General features: G+C 48.9%; 1 protein-coding gene and 1 long non-coding RNA gene across 2 annotated transcripts in view; one reads left to right on the forward strand and one right to left on the reverse strand.

The window, feature by feature from the left end:
- Nucleotides 1-8,124: 8,124 nt before the first annotated feature.
- On the reverse strand, nt 8,125-11,581 carry LOC131499734 (uncharacterized). The gene is made up of 2 exons (XR_009256028.1): nt 10,924-11,581; nt 8,125-8,262 (listed from the first exon to the last, which is right to left on the reverse strand). It is a non-coding gene; the product is annotated as an uncharacterized LOC131499734 (long non-coding RNA).
- USP10 (ubiquitin specific peptidase 10) overlaps nt 11,545-23,482 on the forward strand; it is a 71,160-nt gene continuing 59,222 nt past the window's right edge. Inside the window, 2 exon segments of the mRNA XM_058707964.1 lie at nt 11,545-11,574; nt 11,576-11,743. Coding sequence (XP_058563947.1) covers nt 11,545-11,574; nt 11,576-11,743 — 198 coding nt within the window.

Consider the following 23,482-nt stretch of genomic DNA (forward strand, 5'->3'; position numbering starts at 1 on the left):
ACTGGATTTTTAAAAGTAGGATTGGAGCCTCAGTCTCCTACCTCTGATTCTCCTTCCCATTTTTCTGAGGTCACAGCACTAGTGGGGCCAGCGATGGAGGGGGGTGGGGCGCCCCTCTCCCCCGCCCGGAAGGCTACCATTCCCAGAATCTAGCCATGAACTTAAAGTCAGTATTATCATAGAGCTGATATATCAGTAGTGCTAACAGGACCAATATTACCTTACATGCAAATCCCTTTATTTAATCCTAGAGCAAGCACCGCATAGAAATTACCTATGAAATGGAAATTATGCCTTATTTTCTTTCAACGTCCATTAAAAAAAAAAAAGCATCTCAAATTGGAAAGAAGTAATCCATGTCACAAGCCAGTTAGTCAAAAAATGTCTGTTTGGCGTCCCCAGAAGGATCATCAAAACCCCCACCTCTGAGGAGGCACTTAGCACATACCAGGCACCGTGCAAAGCACTTTGCATTCGATGTCTCAGACATATTCCTCACCGCCGTGAGTAAAATTCTTGTTGGGGGGCAGGGCTAGCGTGGTTGAAGCCTGGGAGCATTTAAGTCAGAAGCGAGGAGATCTCAGCCGCCGTGCTGTTGGCAGTAGAAGGGTGTTCTTAACTTCGGCGGTGGTGTTCGCGAAGCGTGTTGATGGAAGTGAAGAGAAAGACGAGACGTGTATACTGTGTTTGAAGAGCGCTGTCGTTCCCTTGGCCGATGTTTCTCTCTCCCAGCATATTGGAAGCAATCAGAGAGGTTCTACGTGCAGTGAAACACCTCCTCCTGGGCTGCCCCATATAACCAGTCCAACAAATCAAAAATATGGCAACATTGGCTACAGGATAACATTGGCTGCCTGTCGCCTGGCGCATCAGTTGCCGGATTCCATCAGCTCAATATCTTCCAATTCTGTCCCGTTACCTACCTCTTCTCCGGTGTCCTATTCAGGATGGCTTCATTGGGAAGTCTGTGAATTCTTTCCAGCTTCAGGCATGGCTGCATCCAGGAGTTCACAAAGTGGCTCCAGCTTGGGATTCAGTTACAGGCTCTAAACTAGCTACAAGTCCTCCCATCTTTTTGTGTTTCTCTAACCTCACCGCCTTCCCACCCCTACCCCTGATGGTTTACCTGTCGACGCCTGAGGTATCTTTCTAGAATGAAAATCTGGTCACCCATGTGGGCCACGGTGGTTTGCTGCTCTAGGGAAAGGTCGTTGTGTTTGACTTACTGTTTACTCGTAGGGCTTGTCGAGTATCAGTAAGTTACCGATGGCTTTTTCTTTCTTTCATGAACCTCATCGACGTCAGTCCCTCTTGTCCTTCCCGGAACCCAATTCCCATCCTGCCGCTTCCCTCACTTGTGAGCTGAGTAAACCTCTGACATGGCTCACGGTGTATTCACATGAGGTCGTGGTTTTAACTTCCTGAAATGATAGGTGCACAACAATAGCAACAGTGTGTTCATGGCGCTCCTTTGGTGGCAAGTGACACGGTCCCAGTCCAAAGTAGCCCAAGTCTAGAGGCGCCCGGGTGGCTCACTCAGTTGAGCGTCTGACTCTTGATTTCGGCTCAGGTCACGATCCCGGGGTAGTGGGATCGAGCCCCGTGTTGGGCCCTGTGCTGGGTGCGGTGCGTGCTTAGGATTCTCTCTCTCCCTCAAAACACGAAAACGAAACAGACCTCATAAAGTAGCGAACGTTTAAAGATGGGGGGGGGGGGGAGGGTCTCAGTTCACGTGGAAACATGCGTTGTCTCTAGTTATCAGGCCTCTCTCTTCCTCTGTCTCTGTCTCCCTCGCTTCCAAAAAGAGTAAATCGCTTGTTGTGGTGTCAGACCCACATCTACCTGAATCCCAAGCTTGTGTGGTTTCCAATAATGCTGGTACTGGGATGCCCACAGTGAGTCAATAGGACTTTGCTAGCCTGGAGGGACAGGGAAGGGTGTTTTAGACAGAGGGAAGGGCACTGCTAAGCTATGGAGCTGTGAGAGATCGTGTGGCCTCTAGCGGCTGGCCAGCCAGTGAGGCCATGGCCAAGGCCGGAGAGCCCACGCAGCGGGTTTCATCCCAGGCTGTGCCTGCTAGAACAACGTGGGACGGGGGGAGTTTCATAAAACACCTGTGCCCAAACCCATGCCTGGAGACTTTGACCGACTCGGTCTAGGATGGGATCTGGCATCATTGTTTTAAACACACAGGTAGGGGCGCCTGGGTAGCTCAGTGAATTAAGCACCTGATTGTGGATTTCGGCTCAGGTCATGATCTCACGGTTCGTGAGTTCAAGCCCCATGTCAGGCTCCGTGCTGACAGCTCAGGGACTGGGGCCTGCTTCTGATTTAAAAAAATAAATAAATAAATAAAAAATAAAAATTTTAAAGTTTAAAAATTAAAAAAAAAATTTTGTAATACTTAAAAAATAAAAATATAAGTAAAAACAAAAGGCAAAAACACCTCAGGAGGTTTTATTTATTTATTATTATTTTTTCCCTTGGAATTTTTTTTTCCAATTTTTTTACTATTTATTTTTTTAATGTTTATTTATTTATTTTGTGTGTGTGTGTGTGTGTGTGAGAGAGAGAGAGAAAACCAGAAGGGGGGGCAGAGGGAGAGGCAGACACAGGATCTGAAGCAGGTTCCAGGCTCCGAGCTGTCAGCACGGAGCCCGACACGGGGCTCGAACCCACGAACCGTGAGATCATGACCTGAGCTGAAATGAAGAGTCGGACCCTTAACCGACTGAGCCCCCCAGGCGGCCCTGAACCCGTGAGTGTCTTCATCTCGGACGTGTCAGACTCCAGAACTGCGGGAAATGCATTTCCACCGTTTACAAGCCGTCCAGTTTACGGTATTTATTCTGTCATCGCAGCCCCAACAGACCGGGGGCATTTGATTATTTATGACTGCGTAACAGATCGCCTGAAATAGAGTGGCTTAGGACAATTATCTGTCATGATATTGTGGGCTCACGGTTTCCATGAGGAAACACTCCAAGTACTTGAGAGAAAGGCTCAGCCTTGGAATTTACAAAGTAGGGCTGGTACCGTGCTCTGTTGGTCAAGCAAGTCACGGGGCCAGCAATTTAAGGGGAGGGAAGCCGGCTCCGTCTCTCAGGGCACAGTGTCAAAGAGCTGGCAGCCGTCTGTAATCTTCCACACAGATGGCTCTGGGGGGAGTTAACGCAGGAAGAAATCCCCAGGGTGACTTGGAATGTGGTGGCAATATAGGCCAGCGTGCTTTAGGGCACATTTCAAATGGGGAAAAAAAAACCCCAACAAAACCATGTTTTGGAACCATCGGATGAGTAGTCAAAATCTTGATGTTTGGAGGTAAAGTCACCGGAGGTAAGAGATCTTAGAGATTTGGGGACATCCTCCCTATGTCTCCAGAGAAGTCCCCAAAGAAAGTGACTTGTCCTGGCCCTCAGGAGACCCCCATTTGCATTCATTAGCCAAGCGCCTCATTAAATCAGCACATTGATCATAAACTTGGTGTCTGAATACTTATGGGACAGGCGCTGTTCTAGGCTGTAAGGATATTAGAATGAACACACCCTAACCGTCTCTGCTTTCATGGAGCTTCCGTCTTGGGGAGAAAGACATGTGTTAAGGAAAATAAGTATATGGCATATCAAGGACATGTTCTAAGGAGACAAGAGAAACAAAAAAGAGGATAAACGGTGTTGGGGGTAGGGTCCACTTTATCAAGGGCAACCAGGGAGGTCCTCGTGAGAGAGAACGGACATGTGGAGAGGACATTCCAGGCGGATGGCCGAGCAAGTGCTAATGTCCTGGGGCAGGAGGAACAGCAGGGAGGCTGGTGTGCTAGAGAAGAGAGGGTGTCGGGGAAGGAGCACAGGATTTGGGGGTCAGGACCAGATCGTGGAGGGCCTCGTAGGTCACTGTGTGGACTTCTACTCAGAGCGATGGGGGGCCGTGGAAAGTCCCGGGCAGAGGAGGGACAGGATCAAGTGTGAGTTTTACCAGGCTCTCTGGCCGCTGCCTCGGGATTAGACGGAAGCGGCAGGTTGGAGTGGTGGGATATTGCATTATAGGGTATTGCTATCACCCAGCCAAGGTGCGAGGGGCTAATTTTTCCGTTGCTAACTAGCTGGGTCACCTCGTCACGTCTGGGAGATCTAATCGGTCGTGGCTCAGAAGAAAGAGAATCTCTGCTCAGGAGAAAGCGTGAGCCTTGGAAGGCTCAAAGCTGTTGCCTCCCTGTCTGGAGACTCTAGCTTATGGTTCTAATATTCTTGGGGCTCCAACTGTTCATTAATTCATTAGGTATTAGTGGGACACCCACCACGGATCAGGGATCATGCTAGAGTTGAGGCTCTAATAGAAAGCAAGGCGTGTGTGGACCTCACCTCCCCAGGGCAGCTTCATAATTATCGGGGCAGAATGGGGGAAACTCGCGGCTTTGGCTGAGCATCGTGCGACGGGACAAAAGATGATCCGTCTCCTGCTCTGTGTCCTCAGCGCTACGTGGCCTCCTCTATGGGAAGTCACACCTGTCAGGAAACCCCTGGGTGATCCCCCAGCTGAACTGTGCTCGCCGGCCACCCAGTTATTGCTTATTCAATTAATAATCAAAAATAAAGTCAGATGGAGACGCGTTAAGAAACACTCCTTTCATGGCAGTGTCCTCAGCGTCGGTGACATTCTGGAAACAAACTACACCGACAACATGAGCTAAGAACGCGCGTGTATCTGTACCTGCAGTCAGTGAATGGATACGTTTCGCGTCACTTTCCCTCCCGTCTCCAGCTTCTCAATTAATACTTACGAATGGTAGCAGCTCCATGAACTTTTGCCAAATGAATAAATAGCGGGCTGATGCAAATAAACAATGTAATCCAAGTGCCCAGCACACGGCCCTCAGTACACGGTAGACGTCATTATACGACCTGCCTCCTCTCTGCCAAGCCTCACTGCCAGTCCAGCCCGGCTTTCCAGGTACTACGTGGATTCCTCCAGCGTTTCCTGGACCGAGCTGCTCTCCACCTGCTTAGGCCCCACCGCAACCCTCGCAGGGTCGGTTGGTATGGGCTGCTTGGGATGCCTTGGCTGACGCCTCTTTGCGATCCTCAGCTCACCCCACTCTAGCCGACGGATAGGATTTTTGTTTCACCCTGCCGACCCTGGGAGAAGAGAAATGGAGACTTCCAGCAGGGGGCTTGCCCACGGATCCCCTGCGGCTGAGCGGACGGACACCTAGGAGATGAGCTCAGACCCATCGGACCCCAAAGTCCACTCTGGAGATTCCTGTCCCATCCATGTTTTTTTTTTTTTTTTTAAATTATTATTTATTATTTATTTATTTATTTATTTAATTAAAATTTTTTAAATGTTTATTTATTTTTGAGAGAGAGACAGAGTGTGAGCGGGGGAAGGGGCAGAGAGAAAGAGGGAGACAGAATCCGAAGCAGGCTCCAGGCTTCGAGCTGTCAGCCCAGAGCCCGACGTGGGGCTCGAACCCATGAACCGTGAGATCATGACCTGAGCCGAAGTCGGACGCTTAACCAACTGAGCCGCCCAGGCCCCCCATAATTTATTTTTATTTTTATTAATTTTTTTTTCATGTTCGCTTATTTATTTTTGAGAGAGAGAGAGAGAGACAGATCGTGAGCAGGGGAGGGGCAGACAGAGAGGGAGAGACACAGAATCCCAAGCAGGCTCTGCCCTGTCAGAGTAGAGCCCAGTGTGGGGCTCGAACCCACGAACTGTGAGATCGTGACCTGAGCCAAAACCAAGAGTCAGATGCTTAACCGACTCAGCCACCCAGGTGCCCCCAGCCCCATCCATGTTAACAGCCTTCGGGAGAAAAAAAAAAAAAAATTGAGAAGTCATAGTATTTGTGCTGGGGTCACGGATTATTATTATTTTTTTTTTCAAAATCTCTTGGTTTTGTCATAATAATTAATCTTGCCTTTAGAGTAGAAAATATACTTATTTTTGTAGGCTGCAGGAGATTGAAGATTATTTCTTTTCCCCTCCGAGCTGCCTGTCTGGCCGAACAGAAAAACCTAAGTTCGACGAAAGCCCATGAAAAACGAAGCTGTGCTTGGCCGAGTGGGGAAGGAAGGGCTCGCAGGGGCGACGGGACGGAGACAAATGAAGGGCATTAAATGGCAACGTTGCCGCCTGAACTCCTCGCTAATGCGAAGGTGCCGTGGTTAATGGCTCGTTTCATGAGACTGAAGTCGCCGGCACATCCGTCTCTGGGCCGATCCCGGGCCCGGTCACCTGAGGCCGGCAGGATATGCTGGACGTTCCGGAAAATCAGTGGAAAATCAGAATGGCAGTGAGCCTCCTGTGAGTGAGCGTTCAGTGCCTTCTCAGGCAGGCTCAGAATGGGGAGTGCCATCCAGACCACTGGTGCCTCTCCCCTTGTCTCCGCCCTCCTTACCAGTGTCTCCCCTGGCGACGGGGATGTCCCTGCCTGGGGTGGTGCCAGGTGCGGGGGAGACAGGGACAGTGGGTGGGTGTCCTGCTGCTTTGCACGGATACGTCACCTCGATCACGACTGCCAACCCAAAACGAGAGCGATGGCAGGACAACGAGAGGAGATATGGGCACCACTGCAAGGGCACGGGCTGGGAGGTGGCAGTCTGGGTCCCCGAGTGCTCCCAGGGCAGCCGGCTGGGCCGGAGTGCGGCCTTGATGGGTAGCATTAAGCAGGTTTCACGTAACGCGTCCTGCGCCGTGAGCCGCAGCTGGGGGCTCAAGTGGACAACCTCAGGTTCCAATCGGCTCTGGATGAAAAGTCCTCTGCGTTGGTTTTATTAAGGGGCCCAGAGGAGCCCCACAGCAGAAGGCCACGTGACGACGGAGGCAGAGAGGGGAGCCACGCGGCCACAAGCCGAGGCTTGCCAACGCCAGAAGCTGGAGAGAGGCCTGGAGCAGACGGTCCACGGAGCGTCCAGAAGGAGCCCAGCCTGTCCACGCCTTCATCCCAGACTCCCGGCTCCCAGAACTGTAAGAGGACAGATTCCCGGGGTCTTAAGTCTCTGGTTCATGCTTTGTTATAGCAGCCCTTGGATAGTTATACGAGGTGGCTTCTTTCCTGAGACACGTGGGACCCTTCTGTTGGGCAAACGTGATTCAGGGGCTCCTCAACGGTCCCGTGGAAACTTTCCATTTTTTAATATTTTTTTAATGTTTTTTTTATTTTTGAAGGAGAGACAGACAGAGTGTGAGCGGGGGAGAGCCAGAGACAGAGAGAGAGACACAGAATCTGAAGCAGGCTCCAGGCTCCGAGCTGTCAGCACAGAGCCCGACGTGGGGCTCGAACCCACAGACCATGAGATCATGACCTGAGCCGAAGTCAACCGCTTAGCCGACTGAACCCCCCAGGCGCCCCTTTCCTCCAACATTTTAAAACAAATCTCATACATCGCATTGTTTCCCCTCTACCTACCTGAGCACACATCTCCTAAAACCAGAAGGGGCATTTTCGAACACGACCACAAGGGCACTGGCACACCAGTCACATTTAGTGATAAGTGATTCCTGGGTGCCCGCCAGACCTCGCTTACACTCCCAGGTGGTCTCAGAAATGTCTCTTTACGGTACTTGGCTCAATTTCCAGATGAGATCCCAACTCTGCATCTGGCAACCCCATGTTTTCCGTTGCAGTGTGCCCCATTTATTGGAAGGTCAAGTGTAGGCAAGTCGCTTGACTTCTTTCGGTTTGCCCAGCCCTAAAACGGGGAAGCCCGTGGCATCCGCCCCACTGGGTTTTCTGAGAATTAAATGAGGCCTTTCATTCGCTCATTCATTCAACACACATGTATTGAGTCCAATGTCTGGAACTGTTATACACGCTGGAAAAATACCAGTGAGCACCAGCTTCCCGTAGCTTAGGGTCCAGTGGAGGAGATGGGGACCCACAGACTGTCAGCGAGTGAGAAGTTCCGTAAAGAAAAACAAAGCAGGCTAACAGGAGGGAAGGACGGAAGGTGGCCATGAGGGCCAGAGTGGCCATGACCTCTTCTCAGAGACAGTGGCCATCAGAGACCCGAGTGGGTGAGGGCAGTCTGGTACCTTGGGGCTGTCATTCTCAAACTGCTTTACTTCGGGACTCCAGAAAGCCTTTGTTTTTATAAGTTATGTCTGTTGTTATTTACCATTAAGGGATGAAAACTGAGGTGTCCCTGGGGGGCTCAGTCAGCTGAGCGTCCAATTCGTGACTTCAGCTCAGGTCATGATTGCATGGTTTGTGGGCTCTCGCTCCGTGTCAGCCTGCTTGGGATCCTCTCTCTCTCTCTCTGTCTCTCAAAAAAAAAAAGGGGGGGGGGAATGAAAACTGAGACATTTAAAAATAAGTATAATAATGTAATAATCATAAACTCATTGTATATCAACATAAAAATAACGTATTTTTTTTAAAGTGGAAAATAACTTTTCCAAGGCAAATAATTTGGGTGAGGGGAGTGGCAGTATTTGGTGGATTTCTGTAAAGCTCTTTAACATCTGGCTTAATAAGAAAATAGCTGGGGTCTTGTATCTGCTGCCGAATTCAGTCTGTTGCGATATGTTGCTTTGACTGAAGCGTATGGAGAAAATCCAGCCTCGCACAGGGAATGTGGTGGGGGCAGGGAGGGAGGGGTATTGTCCGAAAAAGTATATTCCTCAAAAGGAGTGATGTTTTTATTTTTTAACTTCATTCATTAAAAAAAAAATTTTTTTTTAAGTGTTTATTTATTTCTGAGACAGAGAGAGACAGAGCATGAGCGGGGAAGGGGCAGAGAGAGAGGGAGACGCAGAATCCGAAGCGGGCTCTGGGCTCTGAGCCGTCCGCACAGAGCCTGACTCGGGGCTCGAACTCACAGACCGCGAGATCGTGACCTGAGTTGAGGGTGGATGCTGAACCGTCTGAGCCTCCCAGGCGCCCCCATTCATTTTTTTTAAGAAGTGAGGTTTGCAGATAATTGTGGCTATCTTTCTTCGTTGCTCTGCCCAAAGCTGACAGATTTCTTAAGGGAAAATGCAAATTGGCATGTGAAATCATATCAATGAACGTTATTGTACTCAGATTGAAATCCATCAGTCTATCTTGTGCTCTGAATGGATCTTTTACTCATGCATGATTTTATAACATCCCACACGGGTCGTATGGAAAATATCGATTCACTGAGTTATGCACATCTTCCAAATGTTAACGACCGTTAAAAAATGCCAGGCACGATATTCCAAAGTGGCGATATTGCACGATATTGCAAAGTGGCGGTTTTATCCCCCGTGTTACCTAACGTCCTGTTGTTGCTGTAAAAAAGGACCACACATCTACTGGTTTACATATGACTATTTGACCATTCTGCAGGTCAGAAGATTTACGAAAATCGAGGTGTGGTCAAGGCTCTGTTCCTTCTGGGAGAAGTAGGAGAAAATCTGTTTCTTTCCGTTTTCTAGCTTCTAGAGACTGCGTGCATTTCTGGGCTCACGGCCCTTTCCCCCATCTTCAAAGCGATCTCCCTCTCCCTCCCCACTCTGCTTCTGGTGCCGCCTCCCTTTTTTCCTTATAAGGACCCTTGTCCTTACAAGGGGCCCACCCAGATCATCCAGAAAGCTCTCTTCCTCTCAAGGTCCTTAATTCTCAAGGTCCTCAACTTAATCCCATCCTTTTTGTCACATGAGGTCACGTAGTCACAGAGTCCAGGAATTAGGACGTGGGTACTTTGGGGATGGGAGGGGGGCTGGCGTTATTTTGCCAACTGTACCCCTTTTGACAAAAGATTCACGGAAAGGTGAAGTAACCTGCTGAAGTTCACACAACCGGTGAGTTGGGGGAGTCAGGATTTTAATTCAGGCTTATCTTGACTCTGGGTTCCTCCAATGTCCCTAAACTCACTGCAAAGACCAGGGCCTGCTCAGCACTATAGGGCCCATGATGATTGTCGATATTTTCTTTTTACTATTTACTCCTTTGTATCGAGAAACCGTGTGTTAGTATCTCTACGAGTGATTTGAAGATTAGAATTAGGTCTTATTTATTAAAATTTTTATTTTTTGTTCAAGCACCGTTCCAATAAAAATCAGACCTCAACCACCCCAAGACACCAGTGGGTTTTCACATGCCTTTGTCTTTATCCATGCCCATATATTATGTTTCTGGATAGCATGGATACAATATTATATTGCTTCCCCAGCTTTCTGTTATATAATTTTTCAAACGCACGGCAAAGTTGATGGTACCCCTTTGATCCGATTGTTAACATACGCCTCGCTTGCCTTCCATGTATAGTTGTGCGTCTTTATACGCCGTTTTTTGTTGAGCCATTAAAAAATAACTCACAGGCATTATGACATTGACCCCTAAATTCTTCAGAGGCATATTCTAACAATAAGAACATTCTCTCACGTGAGCATAATATCATTAGTATGCCACGACCATTACCAATAATTCACTGAACGCCTCTGTATCTCTGGGCCATACTCCAATTTCTCTGTCAAAAGATATTCACCGGCTTAAAAAACACATCAGGATCCCATCAAGATTCACCCACTGTATTTGGTTATATTTTTAGCTCTTTCATTTTAGAACAGTTTCCTCCCTCTCCCTGATCTATTTTTCATGGCATCCCATTTTTGAGAAGACGAGGCCCTCGGTCTTGAAATGTAACCATGGATCATACTGTTGACCTCTGCTGCTTGGCACGAGGTCTGGCAATAGCAAGTTCTCTCCGTGCACGTTCGTGGAACAAGCGAGACCAGGGATAAGGGTTGTGAATAAGAATCACAGAAGCTACTTTTCTTTTTTTTTCTTTTTTTTTTTTTTTTGCTTTTGAGAGTTGGCCAAGTTGTTCACACTCATCTAATAGGACCTTCCCAGAAATCCTGTGAGTTCAGAAATTGTAGAGGTCTCCTTTACAGGTGAGGAAAACAGAAAGGTTTAGAAAGGGAAGTAACAGGTCTGAAATCACTCACCTAGAAAGGGAGGCCCAACCAGATGGTTAAGTGCGTGGCCTGGTAGGGGGCTCACTGTTTCTGGAATCCGTGCGCGCAAAGTCGATTTGTCTGCGTACGTGCCTGCATGTGTGTACCGGGCAACACCGACTGAGCGCTCACCAGGTGCCAGGCCCCAATGCTAAGCGCTTTACGTGTGCGTTTGAGTCTTCGCCACTGCCTGGCAATAGGCGTGGCCCAGAGTGGGCGCTCAGGCAACGTTTGTGGGATGAACAGTGAATAAATGAATGAATGCACGGAACTGTTATCACCACGAGCAGGGGAGGCTCCTCCCGGGCCCTCGGCGCTCATTTGGGGGACCCCGGCCCAGGGAGACCTTGGGGTTCGGCGCCCGGGGCCGACCGCAGGTCGCGGCTCCGGACGTCCCGAGTCACGCCCAGCACCCCGGAGGCCCGCCAGCAGGTGAGAGGCCCGGGCCGGCTGGGCGCTGTGGCATCATCACCCCCGTCCCCCGCCCTTTCTCCTTCCGGGACCGCGGCCGGGGCCCCCAGCGCGCGGCCCCCCGGCCCGCACCGCGAAGGGGCGCGGGCTCGGAGTCCACCAGGCCCGCTCCCGCCGCGCACGCCCACCTGTCGGCCGCGCATGCGCACCAGGCGCCCGGCGCGCCCGGCCGCCCCGCGCCCCGCGCCCCGCGGCGCGCGGCCAGTGCGCAGGCGCGGCGGCCGATGCGAGTGTGTATGTGCGGGCGAGAAGATGGCGGCGGCGGGGGAAGCAGCGTGAGGAGTCGGACGAGCGCCGAGGCTCATTGAAACGGGCCGCCATGGCCCTCCGCAACCCGCAGGTAGCTGCCGGCCCGCGCCCTGGGCGGGAGCGGCCCCGAGCCGCGGCGGGCGGCCCCGGGGCGGGCGGGCGCGCCCTGCCCGGAGCGAGCGTGTGGGAGTGGGGGAGGGCGCCGGGACACGCTGCCCCGGACTAGGCCCCGGCCTCCCGCCGCCGCCGCGCCCCGGCCGCCCGCCGCCGCCCCGCGCGGAGCCAGCAGGGGCCCGCCTTCGGGGGGCAGCGGGGAGGGGCGCCGAGCCGCCCGTGGGGGTCGCGAAGGGGTTAACCTCCGGGCAGACCGCGGGGGAGCCGGGGGTGCGGAGGTGGGGGGGGGGCGCCCCGGGCGCCCCGGCAGAGGCAGCCGGGGGGCTTCGAGAGGTCCCGCCGCGGCGGGGCTCTCCAGGCACTCGGGTCACCTCTGGGCGCGGAGCGGGACCCCAAGGCGTGGGGGTGCCCCGCTGCCCCCTTGCCCCCAAAGGTCGCTTCCTCAGTTTGATTGACCGCGGGGGGCTTGCTGGTTCTCTGGTTTGTGGACGCGAGTCACTGGGGAACAGCCTTCGGTTACTGTTGCAAAGGAAAGTGGAAATCAAGTCCCCAGGACCGTACTTTTTACTTCATCTGAGTGACATCTTTTGCATGAACCCATCTCAGCCTGGCTGACGCTGACGCGCCGTGTCACAGCGCCAGCCGAAGTTTAGGGACCATTTATAATGATCCCATAGTGGAGGGAAACAGTGAGACGCACCTTTTTCTCTTCTGGGGAGGTGTACGTGTAGAGTTGACCCCCCGCAATTTTCAATGACTCTGGGTATTACAGTTGCTCCTGTGGTATTATCTTTCAGGCTTGCTTTAGACCGCTGGTTTTTTGACATCTAATCCCTAGAAATTTCTGCGCTTTATACCGTCCCAGTGTGCTTTGGTATTGAAATGTGGGAAAGTGAAACAAAATAGCTACTGGGAAAACTGGTGGCCGGTAGATCGCCTCTGCGAACTTGTTGGGTGTCTCTCGCCCTTTGGAAATGAAGTCGATTTTAATAGCTGTTGAGATTAATGCCTATCCTGAAATTTAAAACGCGAAAACTTTTTTTTTTTTTTCTTTTCTTAAATGAGATCTCACAGGAGGCTGGAATGTTGTCAAATTTTTGATACTTTAGTTTGCAGAAGTTTCTCCCTTTAACTTCTTGTTCACTTGTTCATCTACTTTGTGAGTATTTCCTGTGGTTCTTTGCAAAAAAAAGGGGGCTTAGCATTTGAGTAATTTTTTACAAATGTGTATTTGAAAGATTTTTGTTTTCTTTTTTTTTTTTTTTTTTTTTTTTTTTTAATTTTTTTTTTCAACATTTTTTATTTATTTTTGGGACAGAGAGAGACAGAGCATGAACGGGGGAGGGCAGAGAGAGAGGGAGACACAGAATCAGAAACAGGCTCCAGGCTCTGAGCCATCAGCCCAGAGCCCGACGCGGGGCTCGAACTCACGGACCGCGAGATCGTGACCTTGCTGAAGTCGGACGCTTAACCGACTGCGCCACCCAGGCGCCCCAAGATTTTTGTTTTCTTAAGAGGTTTGATATTTGCCTTTTTCTCAACTTAAATATAAACGTGAATAGCTCATTGTTAAAATTAGTATGAACAGGTACAAGACTCATTGTGAACTAACGTGTAATGTATTCATAGTGATTTTGAAGTGAAGGCATGTTTCGCCATAATTCATTCTATTACTTTTTTTCAAGATTTTATTTTTTTAAGTAATTTGTATGCTTAACTGTGGGGCTCAAACTCACACCCTTGAGATCAAGAGTTGCGTGCGCTACAGGCACCCCTAATTCAGTCCATTATCATAAGCACCAGTTACAATGCAAAACTGATTTAAATGATAACTAGCCGTGACGATATATAAACTCAATTGTAATTCATCTACATTCATTGTCCTAGTATTCGCGTTTCAAACAATATTGCCTATACCCATTTTTAGAAAACCGCAGTGGCGAAAGTCAGTCGAACATAAATGTTAGCAACTCTTTGAGGTTATTCTTTTAATACGTTTATTTTTAAGTATAATTTGAGTGCTTTTAAGTTCTAGCATGGAGAAGGTAGCAAAAGAATAGTTTGATTTCTCATAGTCTTTTTCAAAGAATAGTAATGAAAACAAGTAATGAAATAATGTGACAGGATTTGGTAATTGTATCTTGCTTGCATCAGGCTGAACATTTTTTTTTTTTTAATTTTATTTATTTTGGAAGAGACAGAGCGAAAGCAGGAGTGAGAGCACGTGCACAAGCAGGGGAGGGCCAGACAAGAGAGGGAGAGAGAATCCCAGTCAGGCTGGTGCTGTCTGCACAGAGCCCGCCTTGGAGCTCAGTCCCACGAAACCGTGAGATCATGACCTGAGCCAAAATCAAGAGTCGGACGTTTAACCCACTGAGCCTCCCAGGCACCCCAGGCTGAGCATCTTAATAAATTTGTTTTATTAGACCTTCTGTCCTAAGAGCCCTGCAGAGACACTGGTCATTCACTCATTAATTCAACAGATACCGATCACTTACCATGTGTTAAGCATCATGAGATGCATGTTACTTGTGTACAATTGGGAATGACAACCACAAGTTAACAGTAAGGGTTTTATATTAAAATTGGGTTGTTGGGGCACCTGGGTGGCTCAGTCGGTTAAGTGTCGGACTTCGGCTCAGGTCATGATCTCGCAGTTTGTGGGCTCGAGTCCCACATTGTGCTCTCTGCTGGCAGCACAGAGCCCGCTTCTCGGATCCTCTGTCCCCCCTCTCTGCCCCTGTCCTGCTCATTCTGTCTCTCTCAAAATAAATAAATAAACTTTAAAAAATAAAATAAAATTGGATTGTTATGCTTACAATTTTGAAAATTTATATAGATTATATTCTATTTCCATATGATTGTTGAACCCTGTTCCCTGGATTGAGGTGAACCAGTGGAAAACTTGGAAACATTTCTAATGCCAATAGTTTTCAACATTTTAACAGATATAAAGGATGAACTTTGACAATGGAAGTGTAAGTACATCTCTTAATTTGTGAGTATTTGTTGTCTGATGAAATGATTTGGGGTAATTAGTGTGAACTGACCAGTCCTTCCTTAAACCAGGAATCGTTTGTGGGTTTGTGGTCGTTGTAGTGAAATCCCCCCTGGTAATGCCTTCTACACTTTATTTGGATATCACGTGGCTTCCTGTCCTGGTGCCCTGAAGCAGGCTCACTCGGGTCTTTGCATTACCTGGCAGTGATGGGGCCCCACATTTTACATTATGGAATTTCTTGGATCCACTTTACAGCATATGGCGGAGTGTCCCCGTGTGGTGGAATATCTATCTGTTTATAACTGACCGCTGTATTAGTATTTCTCAAAAGATACGTTTTTACTGGAACCTCATAGTGAGGCAGCTGAAGCAAAGACAATTATTTGAAATACAGGATATTTGGAGATGCTGATTTTCCTTTGCACAGCGACAGCAGAAACTCAGACCTGTTCTGCGACCAGATAGGTTTCAAGTTGGTGAAATGACGGTCGCTTCAGTGACATACCGAGCGGCAGTGCAGACGAGGTGCGTCGGGCACTTGGGTCCGTCTTGGTGGGACCACAGTTTACCGAAATTGCAGTGAGCGCTAAGCCAACCTGCCTCGTTGTAAATTCCTCTCTAGAGCAAACGTTAGGACATGCATTCCAGCGCACTTTTATGTGGATAGTGCTCGACGTGGGAAAACTTACAGGAGGAAAGGGTTACAAAGTGTAGTGATCGTCTCATGCCAAACCTGTTGCACGTTTTCTCTGCCCGTGTATGATATTCAGGAACTTGGGGAAAAGTTGTGTCATCTGTGTTTGAATTATCAGCCACATCAAGGCTAAGTTTTTGTTCGTTTTTGCATTTGTACTGATCTGTCGTGTGAGTTTTTGCTGTTAATAGATCTGGTTTTTCAAGAGGATCATGAAAGGTGGTTGTCGAGGACACTTGTTACTTTGCTGCTCGCACACTGAGGTATGAGAAATTGTAGGAAGAGCTCGCTTTTGGATTTGTAATTAGGCGGCTGCATTTCTATTTACTGCTTCCCGAGCGAGATCCACTGGGCACAAAACAGATAAATCTGTTTGCAATGGAATTAATTGGCCTGGGGCCATTGGATTACTGTCGTTTGTCACTTTAGTGCCACTTCAGCAGTGTCGATGTTCGTTTCCAAAGACTTACATGTGCTTGGATTGCAGTTTGCCCGTTTGTTGAAGAGATCTCCCCGAAGGTCTTTTTGTGACCGTTTCTGTCACTGCAGCCTGGATTAAGAACTAGTGTGGGCAACATAAAGGTGGCCCGTGGGTTATGCTCATAGTATTTGTTTAAAGGATTAGACATTGTAGAATCTGTCGTAACCCTAGATGTGGCGTCTTCGAAATGTATGCTTTTTGCGAGCTGGCTGTTTCTGTCTGTTTGAAAGCTCCTCAGCCGTGACCCCATCCCAGCAGAAGACCTGAGAAGCCAGAAGCTCTGGGCCAGTAACTCCATTCTGCCCTCTGTCTTGACACGTGCGGTTCTCCTGTTGCCCTCTCCCGGGAATCGAGAGAGGTGGAGGTGTGGTTTAGGGCTGGGAGAGTAAGGTGATGCAAAGGGGATTAGTGCCTATTACATTTTCCTACAGTTTCCTTTTCTGGCCTCCTGGAGATTTGTTAGATGACAGCGTGCGCGTAGCCTTCGCCCAGCGCCTGCCGCCAAGTGTCCATGCGCCGATGCCGTCTGCTCTTGTGACCCTCAGGCCCCTCCCTTGTGGGCTTTGTCTGTGGCTTTAGTGGTTGCCAGTCTTCAGATCAATTCTCAGTTTGTTTTTGGTGTCGGCTGGTGGGACATCTAACTCTCCTTCTCACCACTGGTGCGTTACAAGTGGAGGCGCCTCCTGGTGGACAGTCTGGGCTCCCCGCTCTTGCACCTTGGGCATTTGATTTTTACATCTAGTTGCCTCTTTCTTTCACCCTTACTTATCATATATGACAGTGGCAGATTTTGTTTTCCTTGTCCTTATTTTATGAGGAAGAAATTTTTTTCATCTCTGTGTACTGTATGCAAATTGCTGGCAGGGTGGGGAGTGCAGAGTGCCATGAACAGTGCACCCCCTGGAGCTGTCATTCTAAGAGGGGACCTGCTGGTTGTGCTGGAAGTGGTGGGGATGGCTTTTCAGACCAGTGTCTCAATTGAGTTCTGCTCACTGTCCACAAAAATAGTCGTTTACCATTACTGCGAGTACATGTCATAAATACTCATGTTGTAAAATGCATTAAGTAAAGCTAGACGTCTATATACGTTATATTTGCAAGCCATGGCCCTTGTGACATAGGAACTGTTCAAGAACATTGCAGATGACTCCGTAGAACATTTTGAGTTGCCATTTGGCCCGATGGGTTACAGTCGGCATGTAAACACGGTGATGCCCTTCCTTTGCTCTGGTTAAAAGGGGTGCCTTTTAAATTTTATTGCATTCATTTAAATTTAGTTAGGACCAATTAACTTGTGAATGTATTTGGTATTCCAGTAATTGTCAAGAGGATTTCTAGTGGTTTTTGGCGGGGGGGGGCTTTCTTCCACTGTAGACATTTTATAACTAGCGGAGTGAAGCAGTGCCTCTGTCGAGAGACTTTCGTCTTGCGTCGTTAAAATGTGTGCACTCCCTGTTCTTTCTGAACGTCATAATCTTTTTCCTTTTTTTTTTTTTTTTTCCAACTTTTTAAATTTATTTTTGGGACAGAGAGAGACAGAGCATGAACGGGGGAGGGGCAGAGAGAGGGGGAGACACAGAATCGGAAACAGGCTCCAGGCTCCGAGCCATCGGCCCAGAGCCTGACGCGGGGCTCGAACTCACGGACCGCGAGATCGTGACCTGGCTGAAGTCGGACGCTTAACCGACTGCGCCACCCAGGCGCCCCAATCTTTTTCCTTTTGACAGGACCTGTTGAAGCTTTCGGGGAAATGGAAGAGAATTTGACAGTGAAATTTAATTCCAGAGTTTTTTTGAGATTCTTGCCCAGTGTTGTCAAATATGTCCCTTGATATTTTAAGTAGTAATTCCACTTAGATGGCTGTCAATATGTGTATATTTATTTGAGGCCGGAAGTAGACCTTCTGGGTAGATCTGATAATTGGACGCGGAAGAACTTATTAATTACAAAACATTAAAATTGCAGTGATCAGCACTTGAGTGTTGTGCAATGTGTAAGTCTCATGGTTTGTAAAGTGCATGGCTTGTTTGAGCCTTACAGCCATTCTGCAGTGTGTGGTCATCACCGTTTCACAGATGAAAAAGTGAGACCCACGCAGCGTGGGACTTGAGTTCACGTGGCTGCCACGTGCATCCCTGGGGGCTTGCCAGTGGGTCGTTGGACTTCTGAATCCTCTGTTTTTTCTGCTTTGCCAAACTGCTTTCCTGCAAGAGACTGATAAAGGTGTAATGCTTCACATAGTGACCTCGCCGGAGCAGCTCCTAAGTGAAAGTTGATAGAATGGATGAATGAGTGAAATAAAAATGGAAATGATTCAAGACTGTGATCTTACTAAGAGTTGCTAGTATGTTACCAGTTGCTAAATTTTGTGTGGGGTGTGTCCTTATTGATTTTATTTTGAAACACATAGTACAGATGTGCTCTTTCTAAAACATGCCAACGACCCAGAAGTATTTAACGTGAAAAGTTGAAGTCATGCTCTTTCTCTCTGGCCTTTAATGCTCAGTTTGATATACGTCTTCCGCCCCATTGTTTCTGCGATTCTGTTGTTCATTGTACGTAATACAGTCTGCTCGAACCACATGGCCACTGAGCTGAACTTTTTGGAGCAAACCTTGTTTTTAAAATTTTTGAAGGCATCTATTCGAGCATAGTAAGTTTTCTTCGTTTTACCTGTTTTAGCCGGGGAACGGAGCAGATACTCTAGACGTTAAAGTATACTGAGAACTGTGGAAATGCTCTAGAGATTTCTGAGTAATAAAATGTCCAAAGACTTTTTTTTTTTTTTTTTTAAAGAAATGGCTTTTTGAAGAATTCAACCCCTTAGTTATAGCAGCCGTGCCATCCAGTTTTTATATGGTGAAAAGAGGTCTGACTCAAATTCGGATTCTTGTCTCTTGGTCCCCTCTTCACTAGAGAAGGTTATTGAGAGGATGAAGCTTTCCTTCTCTGGAGACAGTGGTCATCAGCCTGAGTGAATAGTGGGGGCGCCGGTAATTAACTTGGATTTTCCTGCCTTCTCCAGAAATCGGGTTTTCTCCTCCTCCCCCCTTGTTTTATAATCAACGTGCTACAATGGCGGAAGATGAAGCACTGTCCCCTTGCCCACCTCGGGTCCCTCTCCCCGGAGACGACGGCATTCCACCACTTCTGACTCTAATAAAACGCGAGATCAGGTCTTCCAAGGGTAGCCTTCTGCTTCAGTTGGAATTAATTTGTAGGCTATCAGGCACTTTTATTCAGAACCACATATAAAGGACTTTGTATCTTTTGTGATTGTTCAAAGCAAAATTTTTGGCGCCTGGGCATTAGGAACGTAGAGCCGAAGAGCGAGTTGCTGTGCTTTAGAAGTTCACGGAGTGGGAGGGGGGAGAGAAACAGGCTCATTGGCGAACCCTGATTTGCGGTGGTAGTTCCTGCAACAGAAGCGTGAAGAACATTGCCAAGAACTTCCGTTCGTTCACTCAGCAAATAGTTATTGAGTGGCTACTGTGTACCAGGCACTGAGGATGGGGTGATGGGCAAAAGCGGGCATTGTCCCTCCTACCAGGGAGCTTACTGTCTGGTGAGGGAGACGGTCGCTGGTCAGATAATCACAGCAATGGCTGTGTCGTTCCAGACTGAGAAGTGTGTCCTGGAGGAAGGGAGCGCAGTGTGTTGGTGTGGCCCGGGAGGGTCGGGGAAGAGTTTCCCTGGAAGGGGTGCCTCAGCTGAGATGCACAGCTGGGGACCGTGCAAGCTGCGGGTGTACCGGCCCCGTGGCTGGAGCGAGTCGAGGGCAGTTAAGAGGACTCGGAGAAAGCCCACGTAGGTGTAGAGCTCCGTGCCGGAGAGGAGAGGCCTCCAGGGGTCTGCCCAACCTTGTAGGGCGTCCTGAATGTTAACGTCTTTACGCTGAGAAAAATGTGGAAGGAGGGGGCCCTGCGGCGTTTGACCGTGGAAGCACGTGATCGAGTTGCCTCGTGGGCTCACGCTGTGACCGCCCTGTGCGGGGTAGACGCCTTGTAACGAGATCACCGGGGGCCACGAGATGAGGCCGGAGGGATTTTGGATTCTTGTTCAGGGAGAGTGCAGGGTAGAGCAGTGGCATGATTTAGAAGGTATTTAGGTGTAAGATGGATTGAACAGGAAGAGAGCGAGACTGAGCGTCAGGGGAGGCTGGGAGGATGTCTCTTCGGAAAAGGTGACATTTGGGCAGAGGAGCACGAGGACAAGGGCATCTGGGGGACGGCGGGCGGAGGAGCAGAGTCCCAAAACCTGAGGCACGTGTGGGGACCCGGAAGAGGTTTGTGGCTGCAGTGCTGTGTGGGGGGAACAGGTGGGGCCGGTGAGGGACCCTGAGAGAGGCCAAGCCACAGACACCGTGGGTCTTGTGAGCAGGTGCGGGTCTGTGAGAACCCACAGGATTTCGGAACAAAACCACGGGTTTTAGTAAGTGGTGGCACCGCTCTGTGCCAGCCTTGCCCGTGGCGACCGCCTCGGGGGGCCAGGTGTTTGACTTCCCGGCTGTCAGAGGTGTCCCTCTTCCGGCTGTCGCCCAGATCCGGGAGCGTACTCTGTGCTCACGTCAGCACCCCGAGCATCTTGACCCCCAGAACTTGGAGGGGGAAAAGCAGGGCATTCTTTTGGGGACATCTGAGGCGGATTAATGCAAGGCAAATAGCTTTTGGGTGTCCTCAGTGATGATTGGATGGAGTGTTAGGAAGGCCATGTGGGAACATTATTCCCTTTAGTTTTGGGAGGGCACCTTTAAAAACAAACATTTGTTTCTTCATTATGGTCTTAGGAAATAAAATATAAGAAGAACATGTCCCTCATAATATCCCATGACCCAGAGGTGACTTCTGAGGTTAATACTTTGAAATGCTTTTCTTCAGTCCTTTTTTTTTTTTTAATGTTTTTATTCTTGAGAAGGAGCATGCGCGTGGGAGTGGGGAGGGGCAGAGAAAGGACAGAGGATCCCAAGGTGGCTCCGTGCTGACGGCAGCGAGTCTGACACTCACCGACTGTGAGGTCATGACCGGAGCTGAAGTTGGACACTCAACCGACTGAGCTGCCCAGGTGCCCCTCTTCAGTCTTTTTTATAGGAGATTTTAGAAATTTGGAATCATTTTATATGATAGTATTTTTTTCTTTCGTGTTAACATTTACTTATATTTGAGAGAGAGAGAGACAGAGTGTGGGCAAAGGAGGGGCAGAGACAGGGAGTCACAGAATCCGAAGCAGGCTCCAGGCTCCAGGCTCCAGGCTCCAGGCTCCAGGCTCCAGGCTCCAGGCTCCAGGCTCTGAGCTGTCAGCACAGAGCCCGACGCGGGGCACAAACTCACGAACCCCGAGATAATGACCCGAGCAGAAGTCAGATGCCTAACTGAGCCACCCAGGCGCCCCTATAGGATAGTATTTCTTAGGTTGGGACCCTTGGTCCTAGTCTTCTGTCAGAATCACCTGATGGCCATCCAGACCTACTTGCTGGGGCTCCTTGTGGGCAGGCCTCTAAATCTGGGTTTAGGACAGCTCCCCCCAGGGTATCGCAGCTCGGCTCAGGTTTCAGAGCCTCCACATGGCTTTGTTTCCAGTTTGTTTCACGTAACCCATCGAGCACGTTGCCATGAACAGGATTAGCTAAATCATATTTTGGATAAAATAATTTATCCAGTCTAGGTTGAGTGTGAACAACAACCAAAATACATGTATGTACCACCGTGAGAGGTGATAAGATCTAATTTTAGCACTGAGCAGAATGGATTGTGGGGACAGAACCAGCACGAGACGCCTGAAAGTTTTGCCACTTTGAAGATCTGTCCCATTGGGTCTTCAGAATGAGATTCCTGATTCATTCCTTTTCAGCATTTATCCAGCTCTTGCTGTGTGCCAGGACCTGGATGGGGTGTGTTAGTTGCAAAACACAGCTACAGAGAAGTAATCTGAGTACAAATACACTCTCCAAAGCCGTAGAGGCACACCGCTGCTGACCCCTGTGCTCTGCATTGTGGATGGGATGTAGGGGACGGGGTGGAAGCGGCCCAGACTCCACTACGGCTCATTTCAGCCGTGACCATCTGATGTCCCAGTGAATTGGGATGAACGTTCTCATCTGTTCTCAGGTCTGGTCGTAGTCAAAATTTGTCCGAGGTTGTGTGTACAGCATTAAGCCAGTCTGCCATCAGAAATTCTCGCCATCCTTTTTGCTGCCGGTCATGGATTTGTCCGTTGAGGAAATTCTTGCTTCCACTTTTCCACAGACGTACGAGCATAATTACTGCTCCTTCCCTCTCCTTATCGAACTCCTGCCTTTTACGTGCACGGCTATATGGTATGAGTTGAGGGTCAGGAACGTACATTTACTTTTCTGGGACTAGAGGTAAATGAGAAGGAGATAAGAGGTAGGAGATAGCTTTTATATTTATACACACACACACATATATATGTATATGTATGCGTATATGTGTATATATGTATATGTATACATATATGTGTGTATATATATAATTCGCAGTAGTCTCTGCAGTAGTTTTGGCTGGAAGCTTAGCTGACTACACACGGTGACACTGTAGCAATATCCTAGCATTGACTAGTTTTGGAAACAATTACCACAGCTGAGTTTGGAGTTTGCCTCTTATCCTATGGCACAAGTTGAACAGATGGACTTCTTTTCTTTTTAAGGTGGACAGAAAGTAAAGTACATTATCATTTTGTTTCTTGGACATTGATTTCTTTTTGGGTGGGAACATAGGGTTGAGTTAGCTTTGTCAGTCCTTCACTTTCCTATGAAAAAGGAAAGGACTGCCTTGCATGCAATGTGCCTGGTGAGCTTTGAGGCCCCTGTGGACTTTGGTTCTGTAGATGCCCTGTCTTTCCTCCGAGGGTCAGTCAGCTGTTCGTGGAGGCCTGTAGCCTTCCGGGCCCTGTGTGGGCCCTGTGCCCAGACGGGGCCCTGCCTGGCAGAGGAGAACAGCACAGGTCGGTTGTCTAACTCGAGCTCTGTCAGGTGCTCTGGAGTAAGAGTAAGGATCCCGGGAGTGACCTGGTGGCACAGGAAGGCCTTTTTGAGGTCTGGTTCTCCTCCAGCACCTCCACTGCCAGTACGGGGTCTTGCCTTTGTGGTGTGTGCAGGTGCAGTGGGTAAGTTACTTGACAGAGGGGCCACTTGGAGGAAATGACCAGTACATTCAGTACATTCAAGACTGCATATGGGTTTGTTGTGGGGTTTCTCGTTCTGGGCATGACATAGATTAGCACTGCAGCGTGCAGAACGGCGAGGGACAAATTCGTCCTTGGTGGAAATACCTTTTAGTGCCAGTCCTGAATAGAAGGATGGGCTGCTCATGAAGTGTTCTGATTGGTTGTAATTTTTGCATTAAGAATGAGTGGGCGGGGTGCCTGGCTGGCTCCATCAGTGAACACGTGACTCTTGGTCTTGGGGTGTGAGTTCAAGCCCCTCGTTGGGTGTAGACTTTGCTTAAAAAAAAAAAAAATATGCACAGGCGACCTGAGCTGCTTTTAAGGGTCTTCATGGCTTTCTTTATCTCTGTTGTGTAGT

Source organism: Neofelis nebulosa, chromosome 17 (genome assembly GCF_028018385.1).
Source record: "Neofelis nebulosa isolate mNeoNeb1 chromosome 17, mNeoNeb1.pri, whole genome shotgun sequence".
NCBI classification, from domain to species: Eukaryota; Metazoa; Chordata; class Mammalia; order Carnivora; family Felidae; genus Neofelis; species Neofelis nebulosa.